A 15,488-nucleotide genomic window follows, 5' to 3' on the forward strand; every position below is an offset into this window, starting at 1 on the left:
TAAAATACAAAAACTGATGTGTACTGATTAAACCTGCTCGAGCAGTATATTTTGTTTATTCCTTGATATTCTGTGAAAGATATCCGATATCCTTAATTTTCACTTGTTATCAGCAGTAAGAAACGTTTAGTCTGATGCTGTTAAGGTACATAAGTTGTTTCTTCTCTAGAGTGAAGTCACCCTGCTGAGAAATGAAGTGGCACAGCTGAAACAGCTTCTTCTGGCTCATAAAGATTGCCCTGTAACCGCCATGCAGAAGAAATCTGGCTATCATAGTGAGTAATGTGCCATCACCTATAGCCTTAGGCTGCGTCGGTGAAATACTGCCAGAGTGAACCACGCTACAGTTAAAAAGACAGAGGCTGCAGTTCTAATACTTAATATTAAATATCAGAACTTCTGCAAGGTTATTATTGAACGGGGAATATACTTTGTAGAATCTAGAGTTTTTGAATTTTCCTGTTTCTAGCCTTTTTTCGAGGGATTACTATACATCAACAAAACAGGTTAATAATTCAAAATATACTGTAAGTACTGATGGTATTTCATCTTCCCAGGGTAACGGTTGGTCTTAGAACGACAGAGTGAAACACTGCTTCTTTTCCAGCCTCCATTGAGTAATTTTTTTTTTAATTAACTATCTTCGTTTAACAATATGTAGTACCCATTTACAGTATCGGATCCTATTGTTCTTAAATATCAGCATTGTGCAGTTTTTTTTATTGTTGTGAATCTTTATGTTGAGTCTTTTGGTCATAAAAATGCTACAGTAGAACACTACTTCCATTATCTGCTTCTAAGTTTCCTTTTACATGTTTTCCCCAAAATGAGATTCTTCTGTTTTTCAGCATTTTAGAGGTTAATTGTGCTTTTTCTTTCTTGTAATGTCCTTCTTTTTTGATAAGATGCACAATATTGGAGCCAGCTGTTACTCTTGAATAAATGGCCAATTTTGTCCATCGTACACAAATTTGTAACAAGTAACAGAGCTGGGAAGGCATTAGGCAACATTCATAATATATAACCCACAGCTTTTGTTTTTATGATTTAGTGATATTTCAGGATATTTGTAAATGTGAAGATTGTTTCAACCATATGTATCCACTTCATTTTAATTTGCCAGTGTCAGTAATTCAAAAGAAAGAAACATTTTGTATTGGATGCAAACAGTTCCTCAGGTGCTCACGATAAAACTTAATGGCCACCATCTTTACTTGTAGTCATTGTAAGCAGTTTCATCAGAATGGGCAATATTTTTTAATTTAAAAGATTCAGTAGATTTAGCAACTCTCTATTGCCATATATATTTAGAACATTGATTTTTGTCAGTTTTGAGCAAATAAATCTCAGTCCTTTGATATCTAGTCATTTTCACAGGATGGTGAAACACATTGTGGAGTAAATTGGAACCATATAGAAATATGTTTGGGGTTTGTATTAACAATGATTGCTGCAGGGATGAGGCCATTATGGCTCCCATCTGACTTAACAACATAATTTCTGATAGAAGCTACTGAGTTCAGCATTATGCATCTATGATTTTCTTAACAAGAGAGCGCTCTTGAATTTTGATAGTTCAAAAAGAATATACAAATGATTCTATAAAATTAGAAGGAAAATGAATTCTTCCGTTGCATCCAACTAAAAATTTATCTCATCTGCAATTTTTTAATCCCATCAGTTTTATCTCTTATCAAGGTAGCATGTGCACAGCAAAGGCAAGCCAATTTTTCATTTTAAGCAACAATTTTATAAAGATATTTTTAAGGTATAAATGTGTGGGTTTATGTGCCATGCCCTTAAATAAACTGAAAGTCTAGATTAATAAATTTTTAGGAAATACATATTATGCTAGGTTGTATAGACTGCAGGAAATGAATAACACATTTTGGACGTTTGGAACTATTCCTGCCTTTTTCCTACCTAGTCCTCTAGATAATCAAATGGAAGTAAAATACGGTTTTAGTATAAAATTAGTTCTCTTTAGCTCTTGGGAGATAATTCGATTTTGTAGAAATTGTAAAGTAATTTCGGTTTTCAAGTTTGAAGGAGAAAATCTGACTTTTGTTTAGTAGTCAAGGCAGATGGATTGAGTGAGTACTTACATCTTGGAGAAAATGTGGGGAAGTTCACAAATACTGAACACTATGCATGTCTTAGCACACAGCTATTGCTGATGGTGAACTGTAATAGTAGTTAAGACTTTCAAAACATTTGTGAAGTCAAGGTTTAATAGAAACTAATGAATATTACAAAAATCTTTCAGATAAAGGTGACAGTATAAAAGCACACCGTCATACAGTCTCACTTCTAATTGTCAAAGTCCGTGCATCCTAGGATGAAACCCCTCAGCATGGGAAAACCATGACAGTTGGTCACCTTAAACAGTATAAAATATGAATGAAAATAGGAATATATTTTTGATGTTTGGATTCTATGAAAAATAAAGCACAAGAGTGATCTTACTACCATTGATTCCTATTTTCTAAATCTTGGAGCATAATTAAAATTGTATATTATACTTGCTTCTGTAATCTTAAGTGTGAAGGAAACCTTCTTTGGGCCCTAAATGTAATTGAGAGCTTATATTTTCATTAATGAAAATATGTATGAACATAGGTAGAAAACTTCAGAGCGTGAATTGTCAAACACTTGGGGGTTTTTTAGCTTTAAGTAGGGCTGAAAAGGGCTCTGTGAGTGCAGTAAGAACTCTTCTCTTTCTAGTGCTTATGGTTATGTTGGTGATTTTTCTCTCCTCACCTTCCAGAAGTGGACATAGGTGCAGGTATATCCCTTTATAAAAGTATTTTACATATAAAATGTATAATTACGCCATTTATAAATCGGTACCTGGTACTTTGTATAGCCTAAAGATTTGCTTTGCCTAATTCTGAAAGTCTGGAGATTAGCACTTGTCTTTAAAATGTACTGTTTTAGGGTCGGCTTTAGCTCAAGCGGTTACTTAGCGTGTGGTTACTAAAATGTACTGTTTTATGTTGTCATTGCCTGCACTCTGTATTTACATTTCCTTAGACCTCTCATCATAGATCAGCCTCTTTATTTTTAAATTTTTTATTTTGAGAGAGAGAGGAGTGAGTATGGAGGGGCAGGGAGAGAGAGTCTTAAATAGGCTCCACGCTCAGCTCAACTGTGAGATCGTGACCTGAGCAGAAATCAAGAGCTGGACACTACTGACTGAGCCACCCAGGCACCTTCGCCTCTTGATTTTTGAAAGCTGGTGTATCCCTAGAACTTAACATTGAGAGGAAGGTCCGTTTGTTTTCATACTGAAGAAGAGACGTAAAGGGGACTGTACTCTTGTCAGTTTGAGTGCCATTGCCAGGGTTTGGGTTTCTTGAACACGTAACTGTTCTGTTGGCTATGTAACTGAATTAGAAATATTTTATAACATTTGTTATTGCCTCATCAGAAAAGGACCTTTTCTACTTTATATAATTTTAAAAGGTTTATTGTGATTTTTTTATCATATCTTGAGGGGTGATTTTGCATTGATAGCAGATTTATAGAGAAGAGGGGATTCTAATTAATATATTTTTTAAAACTGCTTTCCAGAAAATGCATGGATTTGAGGCAAACTTGTCAAAATTCTTTAAGTCCTATATTTCAGAAAACTCTCAAAATGAGTTTTATGTGAACTAAAATCAAGCTGGCCAGGTTTCTCCTCCTCCATCTCCTGCATCACAAATCATGGAATAAGTCCTGCTTCATAGCATCCACAGTCTTTTAATAATGGACTTTCAGAATAGGCACCTGGCCACCCGTAAGCAGGCCAGTCTGCATTGTCAGATTTGACAGCCCACTTGTTACCTTTAAGCACCAAATAAAAATTATTTTAAAGCCAAGTGAAAAGAAAACGAGGGGTTTCTGGGTGGCTCAGTTGGTTAGACGTCTGACTCTTGGTTTTGGCTCAGGTCATGATCTCACAGTTTGTGAGATCGAGCCCCACATTGGGCTGTTCACTGACAGTGCAGAGCCTGCGTGAGATTCTCTCTCTCCCTCTCTCTGCTCCACCTCAGCTCTGTGTCTCTCAAAATAAATAAACTCTATAAAAAAAAAAAAAGTACGAAAGAATACATCCAGTATGATACAATTTTCAGAATGTTCAAAAGTTAAATGCTACTTTCTAGGGATGCATACCTATTTGGTAAAACTTCGAACAAAAAACAAGGTAATGGTTAAAGAGCTATCAGAACAGTGATTACCTTTGATGAGGAGAAGAGCCTCCAGGAAGCATCATTGTTATTGGCGGTGTTCTCTTAAGCTGGGGGCTAGGTTCACAGTTATCATTGGTCCATGTTATCATTCTATAAGTTACGTACACTGTAACTACCGGTGTGGTGTGCGTATCAGAGTTTTCACTAAATGAAATTCCTGGATTTGATCCTGTTAAAATGAGAAAGATGTAGGAGATGCATTGTTCCGTCCTAAAAGTTGGTAGATTTTTCACAAGTACACAGAATGCCTCTTTCTGAGTATCTTCCATTGTAGTTTCTAGAGTTTTATATAATTTTTTATTTGAATCCCAATTAATTCGTGCAGCTCTAACAGCTGGTGGCATTTAGATTCTAAATATTGCTCATTCTCATGTGTATGCATCATTAGAGTCAGGTGTTGTAATCACCCATTGCTGCCATCGATGGAAAGTCAGCCAGAATAAATATAGTTCTAGAGAATGCAGAGGGAGTAATTTGAAAATGCAATTTGTATGGAAGAATTCATTTTGTTTATGCGTGTGGGTATAAATTTTCTTATCTTTTAATAAGAATGGCATGTAGGCAAACAGACCGGTTGTGTTCAATTGTCGTTACTTGGTAAGGGTCTGATTATATCTGTAAGAGTCTGTCTCCCAAATTCCTACCTGACTTTTCTTAACACTGTTGAGCAAACACGTCCTCGGCTCGGTTCTGTGAGCTGGGCACGCAGATGCTTCCGTGTGCATGGCGAGGCCTTCACTTGAGATGCTGCAGGTAAAATCGGAAAGCCACCTTTTGGTTTGCTCAGTTCCAGTCATACCATCGTATCTAAATGACCGCTTTTGTCATACCCTGACTCTTTACTCTTGTGTGTTGACGACCTACTGATACATTCTTACAGCTGTTTTTAAGAAACCGTGATTCTTCTTTTTTCCGCTCAGCTGCTGATAAAGACGATAGTTCAGAAGACCTGTCAGTGCCAAGCAGCCCGCACCCTGAAGCTATACAGCATAGTTCTGTCAGCACATCCAATGGAGTCAGTTCAACCTCCAAGGCCGAAGCTGTGGCCACCTCAGTCCTCACACAGATGGCGGACCAGAGTACAGAGCCCGCGCTGTCGCAGATTGTTATGGCTCCTGCCTCCCAGTCACAGCCCTCAGGAAGTTGATTAAAAACCTGCGGTGCGGCAGTTTTAGATACTCATTAGTGACTTCAAAGGGAAATCAAGGAAAGACCGGTTTCCGTTGATGCGAAATCTGTGGTTGTAAATTTTTTTTTTTACTTGAAATTAAATTTGGCTCTAAAGTTGGTGTAGCGACAGTTGATGATCAGCCTGAACAACAGTTTTTAGTCTCTGGAAAAAGACTGATTTTGCTTTTTTTATAAATATTGTTAGATTTATTAATTTTCTGTGCTCAATGTGTAAATTGTATTATAATTCATTGTGGTTTATTTCACTTTTAATTTGGTGGTGTTTTAATAAATGGGGGTGTTACTGAGTCTCTTCCCACTTCCATTTCTTTTGACCACCTCTTACCCTCAACTGTGATGGTAGTATTGTCATATCATTTATACCAAAGTTCTGCATCGTCCCTGTTGACTTTGTAATGTTAACAAGGTCATAAAGCACTAGCAAGAGAAAGATAGAAATTTGCTTTTAATCTTTTTGCCTTTTATTTTGCACATTATGCAAAAGGAAGAACATTAGAGAACACTTTTTAAGTGAGTGAAACGTGGTAAAAGACATACAGTGCTTTTATGCACCCTCAAACTAAATCAAGGTCATTTGTCGTGCGTTTTCTTTAAGATTTTAAGTAGACAGGAATTTTGGAATCCTCCAACATTTCAAAAGGACTATTTTTCAAGTCTTAAATTCAGTATTTTAAATCCTATGTTTTGAGGCTAATAAAACATGAAATTATATCATCTATGATACAGGGTTATCAGATAGCTAATAATTTTTTGAAATTAGGTTTTGGGTTTTTTTGCAGATTTCAGGTTACAAACTGAGAAGTTTATGCATAATCAAGTATGGTGTGGTTGCCAGAAAAAGCCTAAAAATTACTTAGAAAATTTAAGGCTGTTTGCCCCCATTGTCTTGTACTTGCAAGCTAACTTGTACTTATTCTTGTGAAAGCACTGTCATCTTTTAGTAGCAAATTTTGATAATGTTTCTCGTGGGAAAAAAAATCAGTATCTATCTTTAGAACATTGTAATTATAATGTGGGAAGCAAGAGTGGGTGTGTGTGTTTGAGAGAGAGAGAGAGAGAGTGTGTGTGTGTGTATGTGTGTTATGTGTGTATGTTTCTTTCAATAGTTTATGCCAGCAGTCTTTGCTTGAATGTTTAACGATGCCTTCGGTGTGATGCTGGCCGATAGATGATTGCAATTTAAAATGTCATTACTGTGCAGGCTTGGATAACTAACATTCCATGATGTAGTTCGTTTCTGAGGAGATGATTGTAGGTACACTTTTCTCATTATCCAATCATCCGTGGGATACTGAGTTTTCTAATGTGCCATTATCTATTTTTATTCTCCAGTTATGTTCAAGATACAGTACAATATTTTAAAATAGACTAAATTGTGAAAAATAAAGTAGTAGACGTGTGTAAGAAAACTTTGTAAAATAGTTACGAGTCCTACCCAGTAGCAACTTCTGGCATTCAAGCAGGATTCCATTATGTAAATATCTGTAACGCATTTATAATAAGCTGTGTAGTCTGTTCTGCATCTATACTACACTATTTACAAATGTCTCGGTGCCATCTCCTAACGAGACTGACCTTTTAAAAACCTATGTTGAATATCCTTGGTAATTCAAGGAACTATCCCACCTGCCTAAGTTCCAAACTGGGAAACATTCAAATTATACAAATGACATTTCAGGACTTTTAAGTATGAAGATAATAGGATTTTTATTGTTTGGCTTATCAAGAGTGAGCGTTTTTAGTTGATAATTCTACTTCTAAATTTTTTTTTATTTTTAACTGATTTTGTAATTTAAAGCAATGAATTTCTGATCATGATTTTCTCATAGTTATGCTAAGGAGTTGATCTCAAAGGCACAAAAATATGAATTCTGCAAGAAGGCAATTTTTTATTGTAAGTTTGGATGGGTTAGGAAAAGCCTCAACTTTTCACTCTCCTAAGTCCTTCAGTACATTTTTCTTTCATTTTATTATTTATGCAAGTTAAAGTTTTTGGTAACAGGAATTCTTGCAACTGTAAAATAAAACTACATAGATGTAAGAAGTCATGTAAACGGTTAATGAACTTACCAAGGTTAGCAAAACTTTCATTGTAAATCAGTCTGTGCTCAGCAAATGAAAATCATTCTTAGTTGTATAAACACAAATTCCATTTTGACTTTCAGGATGTCGCACTACTTCTGTACCTAGCATTTTGAGTCCTTACATTTGCAATGTTACACAAACTGTACTACTTTCTTTTATGTGCAGTTTGCATGAGTAAACCATCAGAGAATAAATTCTATCTTTAAATTATGTTCATAATTTGCTTGTCCTTACCTTTCTTTCGTAAAGTAACAGCACTTGATAATATGCTTTCCGCCCCCTTCAGGATGTTTGTTACCTGAGAAGAACCGGATAGTCTTTCTATTTCTGTGATAAAATTCAGTCCTCCTTAAAGACGTTTCAACTGCAGGGTGCTCAGGCCTTGTCCTTCTCTGGATTCATTAAGCCCCAGCCAGATACACTGAACTTTTAACTTTTGTCCCCAGCCACGAACATTCTCTCAACAACACCCATACACCCGTCCGCCCGCCTCTGGCATCTCTTGGCAACTGCCTGACAAAACATCTTAAACGTAACACGTCCAACGTTATGTGCCAACCATTATAGTTCAGTTACAACAAGTGTAACACGTCCAGCACTGACTCCTTAGCACCCCACCCCCCCACCTTCCCGTCAAGTGTGCTTCTCCAGCAGTCTTTCATAAGACACTTGATGACAGCTCCCTTCTTCCAGTTGCTTAAGCCAGGACAACGGTGGTGGTGTCTTTGATTTCTCTCTTCCCACCTCCAAACTATCAGGAAATGCTGTTGGATTTACCGTCAGAACAATCCAGAATTCAACCACTTCTCCCCCTGTACAGTGCTGTTGCTCTGTACCCTTATCGTTCACCCAGTTTACTGTATCTGCCTAGTAACGGCCTCCTTGCTTCCACCCCTCCTCCTTCAGCCCATCCTCAGTACAACAGCTAGAATGGTACTTTTCAAATTAAATCAGCTTGTGGTGCTCCATCTACTCCAATCCTGGAGCAGCTCGCTGCACTCAGAGCTGAAGTCCATACAGCGGCCTGCAAGATGGTTTGGTCGCCATCCCGGTGCTGTGCTGGCTCTGAACCCCTCTACCTCATTTTATTCAGTGAGTGAGAGCTACTCAGCGTGTCACTCGTTGTTCTGGGCACATGGAATGCACCAGGAGCCCAAACACAAAAATCCGTGCCTTTGTGGATGGAGCTCCATTCCAAAGAGGGTTGGGGGGGAAAGTGTTGGGAACCACAATTAACCTAATACAAATGCTAAAAGTGGTCAGTGCTAAGTGAAGAAATTAAAGATGGAGAGCATGTGAATTGATATTTTGGTCTTGTTCAGATTGAGCCAATCTGAAGAGATGCAAAAAAAATCACATGGCTATTTTTTAAGGTACATGTTCTAATGAAGGTACTTAATCTGGATTACATGATATTAGATAAAAGATTTCATGAAGACAAGCTGCTGATACCTAACAAAATTTGACGAAAATATTAAAAGGTCAAACTCATTGTTTGCATTGATTCGTTTCAGAGGACAGGAAAGATGATCTTGTCTCTGGCATGTACTTACTGTTAAATGTAGTTTTATTACTTCTACGTCTCAGACTGTAGCGTTTAACACTTGACATTAAGAATTCACTTGTGAGAATATAACTATAGGAGAAATCTATATACTTGTAGGCCTTCATTTGTATAAATATACACTTGCACAGACACGGGAAAAAATGCCTAGAGAACACAGTTATCCAAAAATTTAGTTCTAAAAGACATTTAGAAGAAAACATTTTCTAGGGGCACCTGGGGCGCTCAGCCGATCAAGCATCCAACTTCGCCTCAGGTCATGATCTCACAGTTAATGAGTTCAAGTCCCACGTTGGGCTCTGGGCCGACAGCTCAGAGCCTGGAGCCTACCTCGGATTCTGTGTCTTCCTCTCTCTGCCCCTCCCCCACTTATGTGCTCTGTCAAAAATAAACATTTAAAAAGTTAAAAATTTTTTTTAATCTGACATTTTCTAGATTATCTTGACCACAGGATAATGGTTACTTTTTAAGGCAATTCATACCCTTTTGTATCTCATGTAGTTATGAGAAATCGTTTCTTTAAACTATTAATAAATACAAATTTGTTTCTGTAATTCTCTCCCACAGTTAAAAAAAAATACAGGTCTTTCCAAGACTAACAACAGACTTCTACATGGGTGCTCATTGAAGCTAAGTATCATGATCCTAGAGAGGTAGCATCTTTCTGTGTAGAGAAAAACCCACACAAAATTTAGAATGAGGACCTTTCTGGAAAAAGCAATCTACCATCTAAGTAAGTGGTGAGTTGCCAATTCCATGTATTGCCATACAAAAAGCACAGTCAGTGAAAATGTTTCAAAATTAAAGGATTTATTCTGAAATAACAAAGGCCACGTGACATTGAAACCTACAATAAAAAGTATATGCATAGTTTTATTCTATTGTAGCAGTCTAAAGTACAGAATCAAATGTTAATAGTAAAATAAATTATCAAATGTGTCACAGCACTCTAGAAGGGTTTTGTTATTCAATAATGGGACAGTGAGTTGCATCTTTTATCATCAAATGCACATGCAAATTTTTCCAGTGGCTTTCTGAGAAGAGGAAGTCATTAGTATATGGTCATGATCACAATGCCTTCCTTTGACTCTTTATTTTGCATTAAATTTTAAATGTAAAGCAATTCCTTCAGCTAGAATGTGTTTAACAAAATGGTTGCCATGGTTTTATCATTACCTCAATTATTTGGGAAGCATTTTTAACTATGTCCGTTATGTCGAATAAAGGTTGGTTTGCTTTATTCACTTACATTAGGTTTTGCATCCCCCACCAAAAGAATGCTCTCCCAAGGAGGAGTTAAGGTGACGGAGCAGCATGGAGACCCTGAGCTTGTCTGGTCCCTGAAACACAGCTAGATCAGTGCCAAACAATTTTGAACTCTAGGAAACTGATCTGAGGATTCACACAACAATCTGCATAACTTCAGCCATAGAATTTGGTAGGTACATGGTACAGAGAGGTGAACTGGGGGAGAGGAAAGCTGCAGAGGGAAGGGAGGTGTTTTTGGCGGAGAGAGGACAGAGCAAGGGGGAGAGAGTGTAGTGTATCGTGATTGTGCGACAAAAGCATTCCCCAAAGCTACCTGGCAAGAGACAGAGAGAGAGTGAAAACACAGGCGAGACTGAACAAGAAATCTGTTCCCAAAACCATTGATGGGGAGAAAGGAGAGGGTTTCAACACCACCAGGATTCTATAAATAGGGGAGTGCAGAGCCTGAAGTTCCGGACCTCAGTGCTGGGCAGTGCTCTGGTGAGGAAGCAGGGTGGATGTCCAGGAGCAGGCAGAGCAACCTGAGGGGGTCTGTGTGCCACACAGAAGCAGTTCCCCTACTTGGAGTGCATTTGGTAGAGGCCATACAGCCTCCCCATAGGCAAAGGTCCCAGTGAACTCTGAAGAGCAGCCATGTTTGCTGGTATTGGGATAAAAACACCAGAGTACAGTGAAACCCGGCAACAGCTGTATGTTGTAATTTGCCATAATCTCTGAACCCCTGCCGTTGAACAATCACCCAAACGCTTCTGGGGCAAGCCGGCACCTGGCCATTGCTTAGCAAGACCTCCACCAGAGAGTCGGTGTAGATGGGTCTAAGCCCCAGGGGTCTCCGAAGTGTAGGGTTTTGAAACACAACTCCGTCTGAGATAAAACACTGGAAGAAGGTGCTGCCTGGCAAGCGGACAGCTTGGACAGGGACAGGGTAGAGGTGGGGAGTGGACAGAGGCCTGAGACAAAGGAGGGGTGCTTGATCACAGGTCGGTGAGGGCAAAGAATTCCTGTGCCAGAGACTAGAGAACTGGGTGGAGCCATTTCCACCTCTCTCGTGCTCATACACGTGCATACCAGCATGCGCACCACACTGATCCACCCCAGTAAGCTAAGTGGTGCCACTTAGTTGAGAATGGAGCGTTACACCAAGCCCAGCTGCGCCCTCCAACCACATCCCCCAGAAGACCAGCACAAGATACTCCACCTGCTTAGTGTACAGACTATAGAGTGCTCCACAGTTTCAGTTGTAGGGGAAACTGGATATAACTTCATTTGGGTTTCATTCTGTTTGCTGGCTCATTTATTTGTTTGTTTTCTTTGCTTCTATTTTTGCTTAAATTGTTTTTTTTTTCTCTTGTCTTTCTTGGATACAGAAAGATAAAATACTGTTTTTAATTTTTAATTTTTTCTAAATTTTTATTCTATTTCATTTTATTTTATAATTCTATTATATATTTTTTAAATTCTTATTTTCTCACTTTTTTCTTCCCTTTCCCTTTTTTCCTCTATTCTATCAAGCTACTTTCTTTTTTTTTTTTTTTTTTTTTTTTCAACATTTTTTATTTATTTTTGGGACAGAGAGAGACAGAGCATGAACGGGGGAGGGGCAGAGAGAGAGGGAGACACAGCATCGGAAACAGGCTCCAGGCTCCGAGCCATCAGCCCAGAGCCTGACGCGGGGCTCGAACTCACGGACCGCGAGATCGTGACCTGGCTGAAGTCGGACGCTTAACCAACTGCGCCACCCAGGCGCCCCTCAAGCTACTTTCAAAAGCAGACCAAAACACACCTAGGATCTAGCTTCCTTTATTTGATTTTTGTTTTGTTTTTAATTTTTAAATTTTAACTTTATATTTTATTAATTTTTTTCTTCCTCCAAATGACAAAACAAAGGAATTCACCCCAAAAGAAAGAACAGGAAGAAATGACAGCCAGGGGCTTAATCAACACAGATATAAACAAGATGTCTGAACCAGAATTTAGAACCACGATAATAAGAATACTCACTGGGGTTTAAAAAAGCATAGAAGACACCAGAGAATCCCTCTCTGCAGAGATAAAATAAATAAAATCTAGTCAGGCTAGAATTAAAAATGCTATAACTGAGATGCAATCTTGAATGGATGCCACAATGGCAAGGATGGACAAAGCAGAGGAGCGAATTGGGGGTATATATGATAAAATTATGGAGAATAATGAAACAGAAAAAGAAGGAAACAAAGGCAAAAGATCATAATACAAGACTTAGAGAACTCAGTGACTTATTAAAAAGGAATAACATCTGAATCACAGGAGTCCCAGAAGATGAAGAGAGAAAACAAGGGGCAGAAGGTTTATGTGAGCAAATTATAGCAGAAAACTTTCCTAATCTGGGGAAGGACACAGACATCAAAATCCAAGAAGCACAGAGAACTCCCATTAGATTCAACAAAACCCGACCATCACCAAGGCATATCATAGTCAAGTTCACAAAATATACAGACAAGAATAGAATCATGAAAGCAGCCAAGGAATAAAAGTCCTTAACCTATAAGGGAAGAGAGATCAGGTTCACAGCAGACCTATCCACAGAAACTTGGCAGGCCAGAAAGGAGTGGTAGGAAATATTCAACATGCTGAATTGAAAAAATATGCAGCCAAGAGTTCTTTATCCAGCAAGACTGTCATTCAAAATAAAAGGAGAGAGAGAATTTCTCAGACAAAAACTAAAGGAGTTCATAACCACTAAACCAGCCCTGCAAGAAATGCTAAGGGGAACTCTTTGAGTGGAGAAAAGACAAAATAAAACAAAAAAGACCAAAAGCAATAAAGACTAGAAAGGACCAGAGAACATCACCAGAAACCCCAACTCTACAGGAAACACAGTGGCACTAAAATCATGTCTTTCAGGACTCCCTCTAAATGTCAATGGACTAAATGCTCCAATCAATATACATAGGTATCAGAATGGATAAGAAAACAAGACCCATCTATATGCTGCTTACAAGAGACTCATTTTAGACCTAAAGACATCTGCAAATTGAAAATAAGGGGATGAAGAACCATCTATCATGTTAATGGTCATCAAAAAAAAGCTGGAGTAGCCATTCTGATATCAGACAAACTAGATTTTAAAATAAAGATATAACAAGAGATGAAAAAGGGCATTCTATCATTAAGGGGACTATCCACCAAGAAGATCTAACAATTGTAAATATTTATGCCCCCAACGTGGAGGACCCAAATATATAAATCAATCATAAGCCTAAAGAAACACATTGATACTAATACTATAATAAAAGGGGACTTAAACACCCAACTTACAACAATGGACTAATCATCTAAGCAGAAAATCAACAAGGAAACAATGGCACACTGGACAAGATGGACTTAACAAATATATCCAGAACATTTCATCCTAAAGCAGCAGAATACACATTCTTCTCAAGTGCACATGGAACATTCTCCAGAATAGATCACATGCTAGGTCACAAATCAGACCTCAACAAATACAAAAAGATCAAGATCAGACCTTGCATATTTTCAGACCACAATGCTATGAAACTCAAAATCAACCACAAGAAAAAATTTGGAAAGAACATGAATACTTGGAGATTAAAGAACATCCTAATAAAGAATGAGTGGGTTATCCAAGAAATTAAAGAGGAAATTAAAAAGTACATGGAAGCCTATGAAAATGAGAATCCAACAGTCCAAAACCTCTGGGATGCAGCAAAGACTGTCATAAGAGGGAAGTATATAGCAATCCAGGCCTTCCTAAAGAAGGAAGAAAGTTCTCAAATACACACCTAACCTTACACCTAAAAGACCTGGAAAAAGAACAGCAAATAAAGCCCCAAACCAGGAGAAGAAGGGAAATAATATCAGAGCAGAAATCCATGATACTAAAAAATGAATCAATGAAGTTTAAAGGACAACAACAACAACAACAACAAACAACAGTAGAACAGATAATGAAACCAGGAGCTGGTTCTTTGAAAGAATTAACAAAATTGATAAATTCCTAGCCAGATGGATCAAAAAGAAAAAGGAAAGGACCCAAATAAATAAAATCACAATTGAAAGACGAGATATCATAACCAATACAGCAGAAATACAAACAATAATAAGAGAATATAATGTGAAGTTATAGGCCAACATATTTGTCAATCTGGAAGAAATGGACAAATTCCCAGAAACATATAAACTACCAAAACTGAAACAGGAAGATATAGAAAATTTGAACAGACCCATAACCAGTAAAAAAAAAATGGAATCAGTAATCAAACATCTCCCAACAAACAAGAGTCCAGGGCTGGATGGCTTTCCAGGGGAATTCTACCAAACATTTAAAGAAGAGTTAACGCCTATTCTTTTGAAGCTGTTCCAAAAAATAGAAATGGAAGGAAAACTTCCAAACTCATTCTACGAGGCCAGCATTACCTTGATTTCTAAACCGGACAAAGACCCCACTAAAAAGGAGAACTACTGGCACTTTCCCTAATGAATATGGATGCAAAAATTCTCAGCAAGATACTAGTAAACTGGATCCAACAATACATTAAAAGAATTACTCACCACAATCAGGTGGGATTTATGACTGGGATGCAGGACTGGTTCAATATTCACAAAATCAATGTGATAGGTCACATCAATAAAAGAAAGGATAAGAACCACATGATCCTCCCAATAGATGCAGTAAAAGCATTTGACAGAATACAGCATCCTTTCTTGATAAAAACCCTCAAGAAAGTAGGAGCGGAAGGGTCATACCTCAAGATCATAAAGACCCTATATGAAAGACCCAGCTGATATCATCCTCAATCGGGAACAATTAAGAGCTTTACCCCTAAGGTCAGGAACACAACATGGATGTCCATTCTCACCACTGTTATTCAGCATAGTGTTGGGAGTCATAGCCTCAGCAATCAGACAGCATAAAGAAATAAAAGGCATCCAAATCAGCAAGGAGGAAGTCAAACTTTCACTCTTCGTAGAGAACATGATACTCTGTGGAAAACCCAAAAGACTCCACCAAAACACCGCTAGTACTGATACATGAATTCAGCAAAGTCGCAAGGATATAAAATCAATGTATAGAAATTGATTGCAATTGTATACATCAATAATGAAACAACAGAAACAGAAATCAAGGAATCCATCCCATTTAC

At 37.9% G+C, this 15,488-nt stretch overlaps 1 protein-coding gene across 6 annotated transcripts in view; it reads left to right on the plus strand.

The window, feature by feature from the left end:
• Nucleotides 1-7,730, plus strand: part of ATF2 (activating transcription factor 2) — an 82,687-nt gene extending 74,957 nt beyond the window's left edge. For 5 of the 6 annotated variants that reach the window (XM_047869936.1, XM_047869937.1, XM_047869934.1 and 2 more), the window contains 2 exons: nucleotides 170-275; nucleotides 5,156-7,730. In XM_047869936.1, the coding sequence (XP_047725892.1) occupies nucleotides 170-275; nucleotides 5,156-5,382 (333 nt within the window). In that variant the 3' untranslated portion in view covers nucleotides 5,383-7,730. Of the gene's footprint in view, nucleotides 1-169; nucleotides 276-5,155 lie in introns of those variants that run through there. The other variant, XM_047869940.1, reaches the window with a different exon arrangement.
• The last annotated feature ends 7,758 nt before the right edge of the window (nucleotides 7,731-15,488 follow it).

Source organism: Prionailurus viverrinus, chromosome C1 (assembly GCF_022837055.1).
Source record: "Prionailurus viverrinus isolate Anna chromosome C1, UM_Priviv_1.0, whole genome shotgun sequence".
NCBI classification, from domain to species: domain Eukaryota; kingdom Metazoa; phylum Chordata; class Mammalia; order Carnivora; family Felidae; genus Prionailurus; species Prionailurus viverrinus.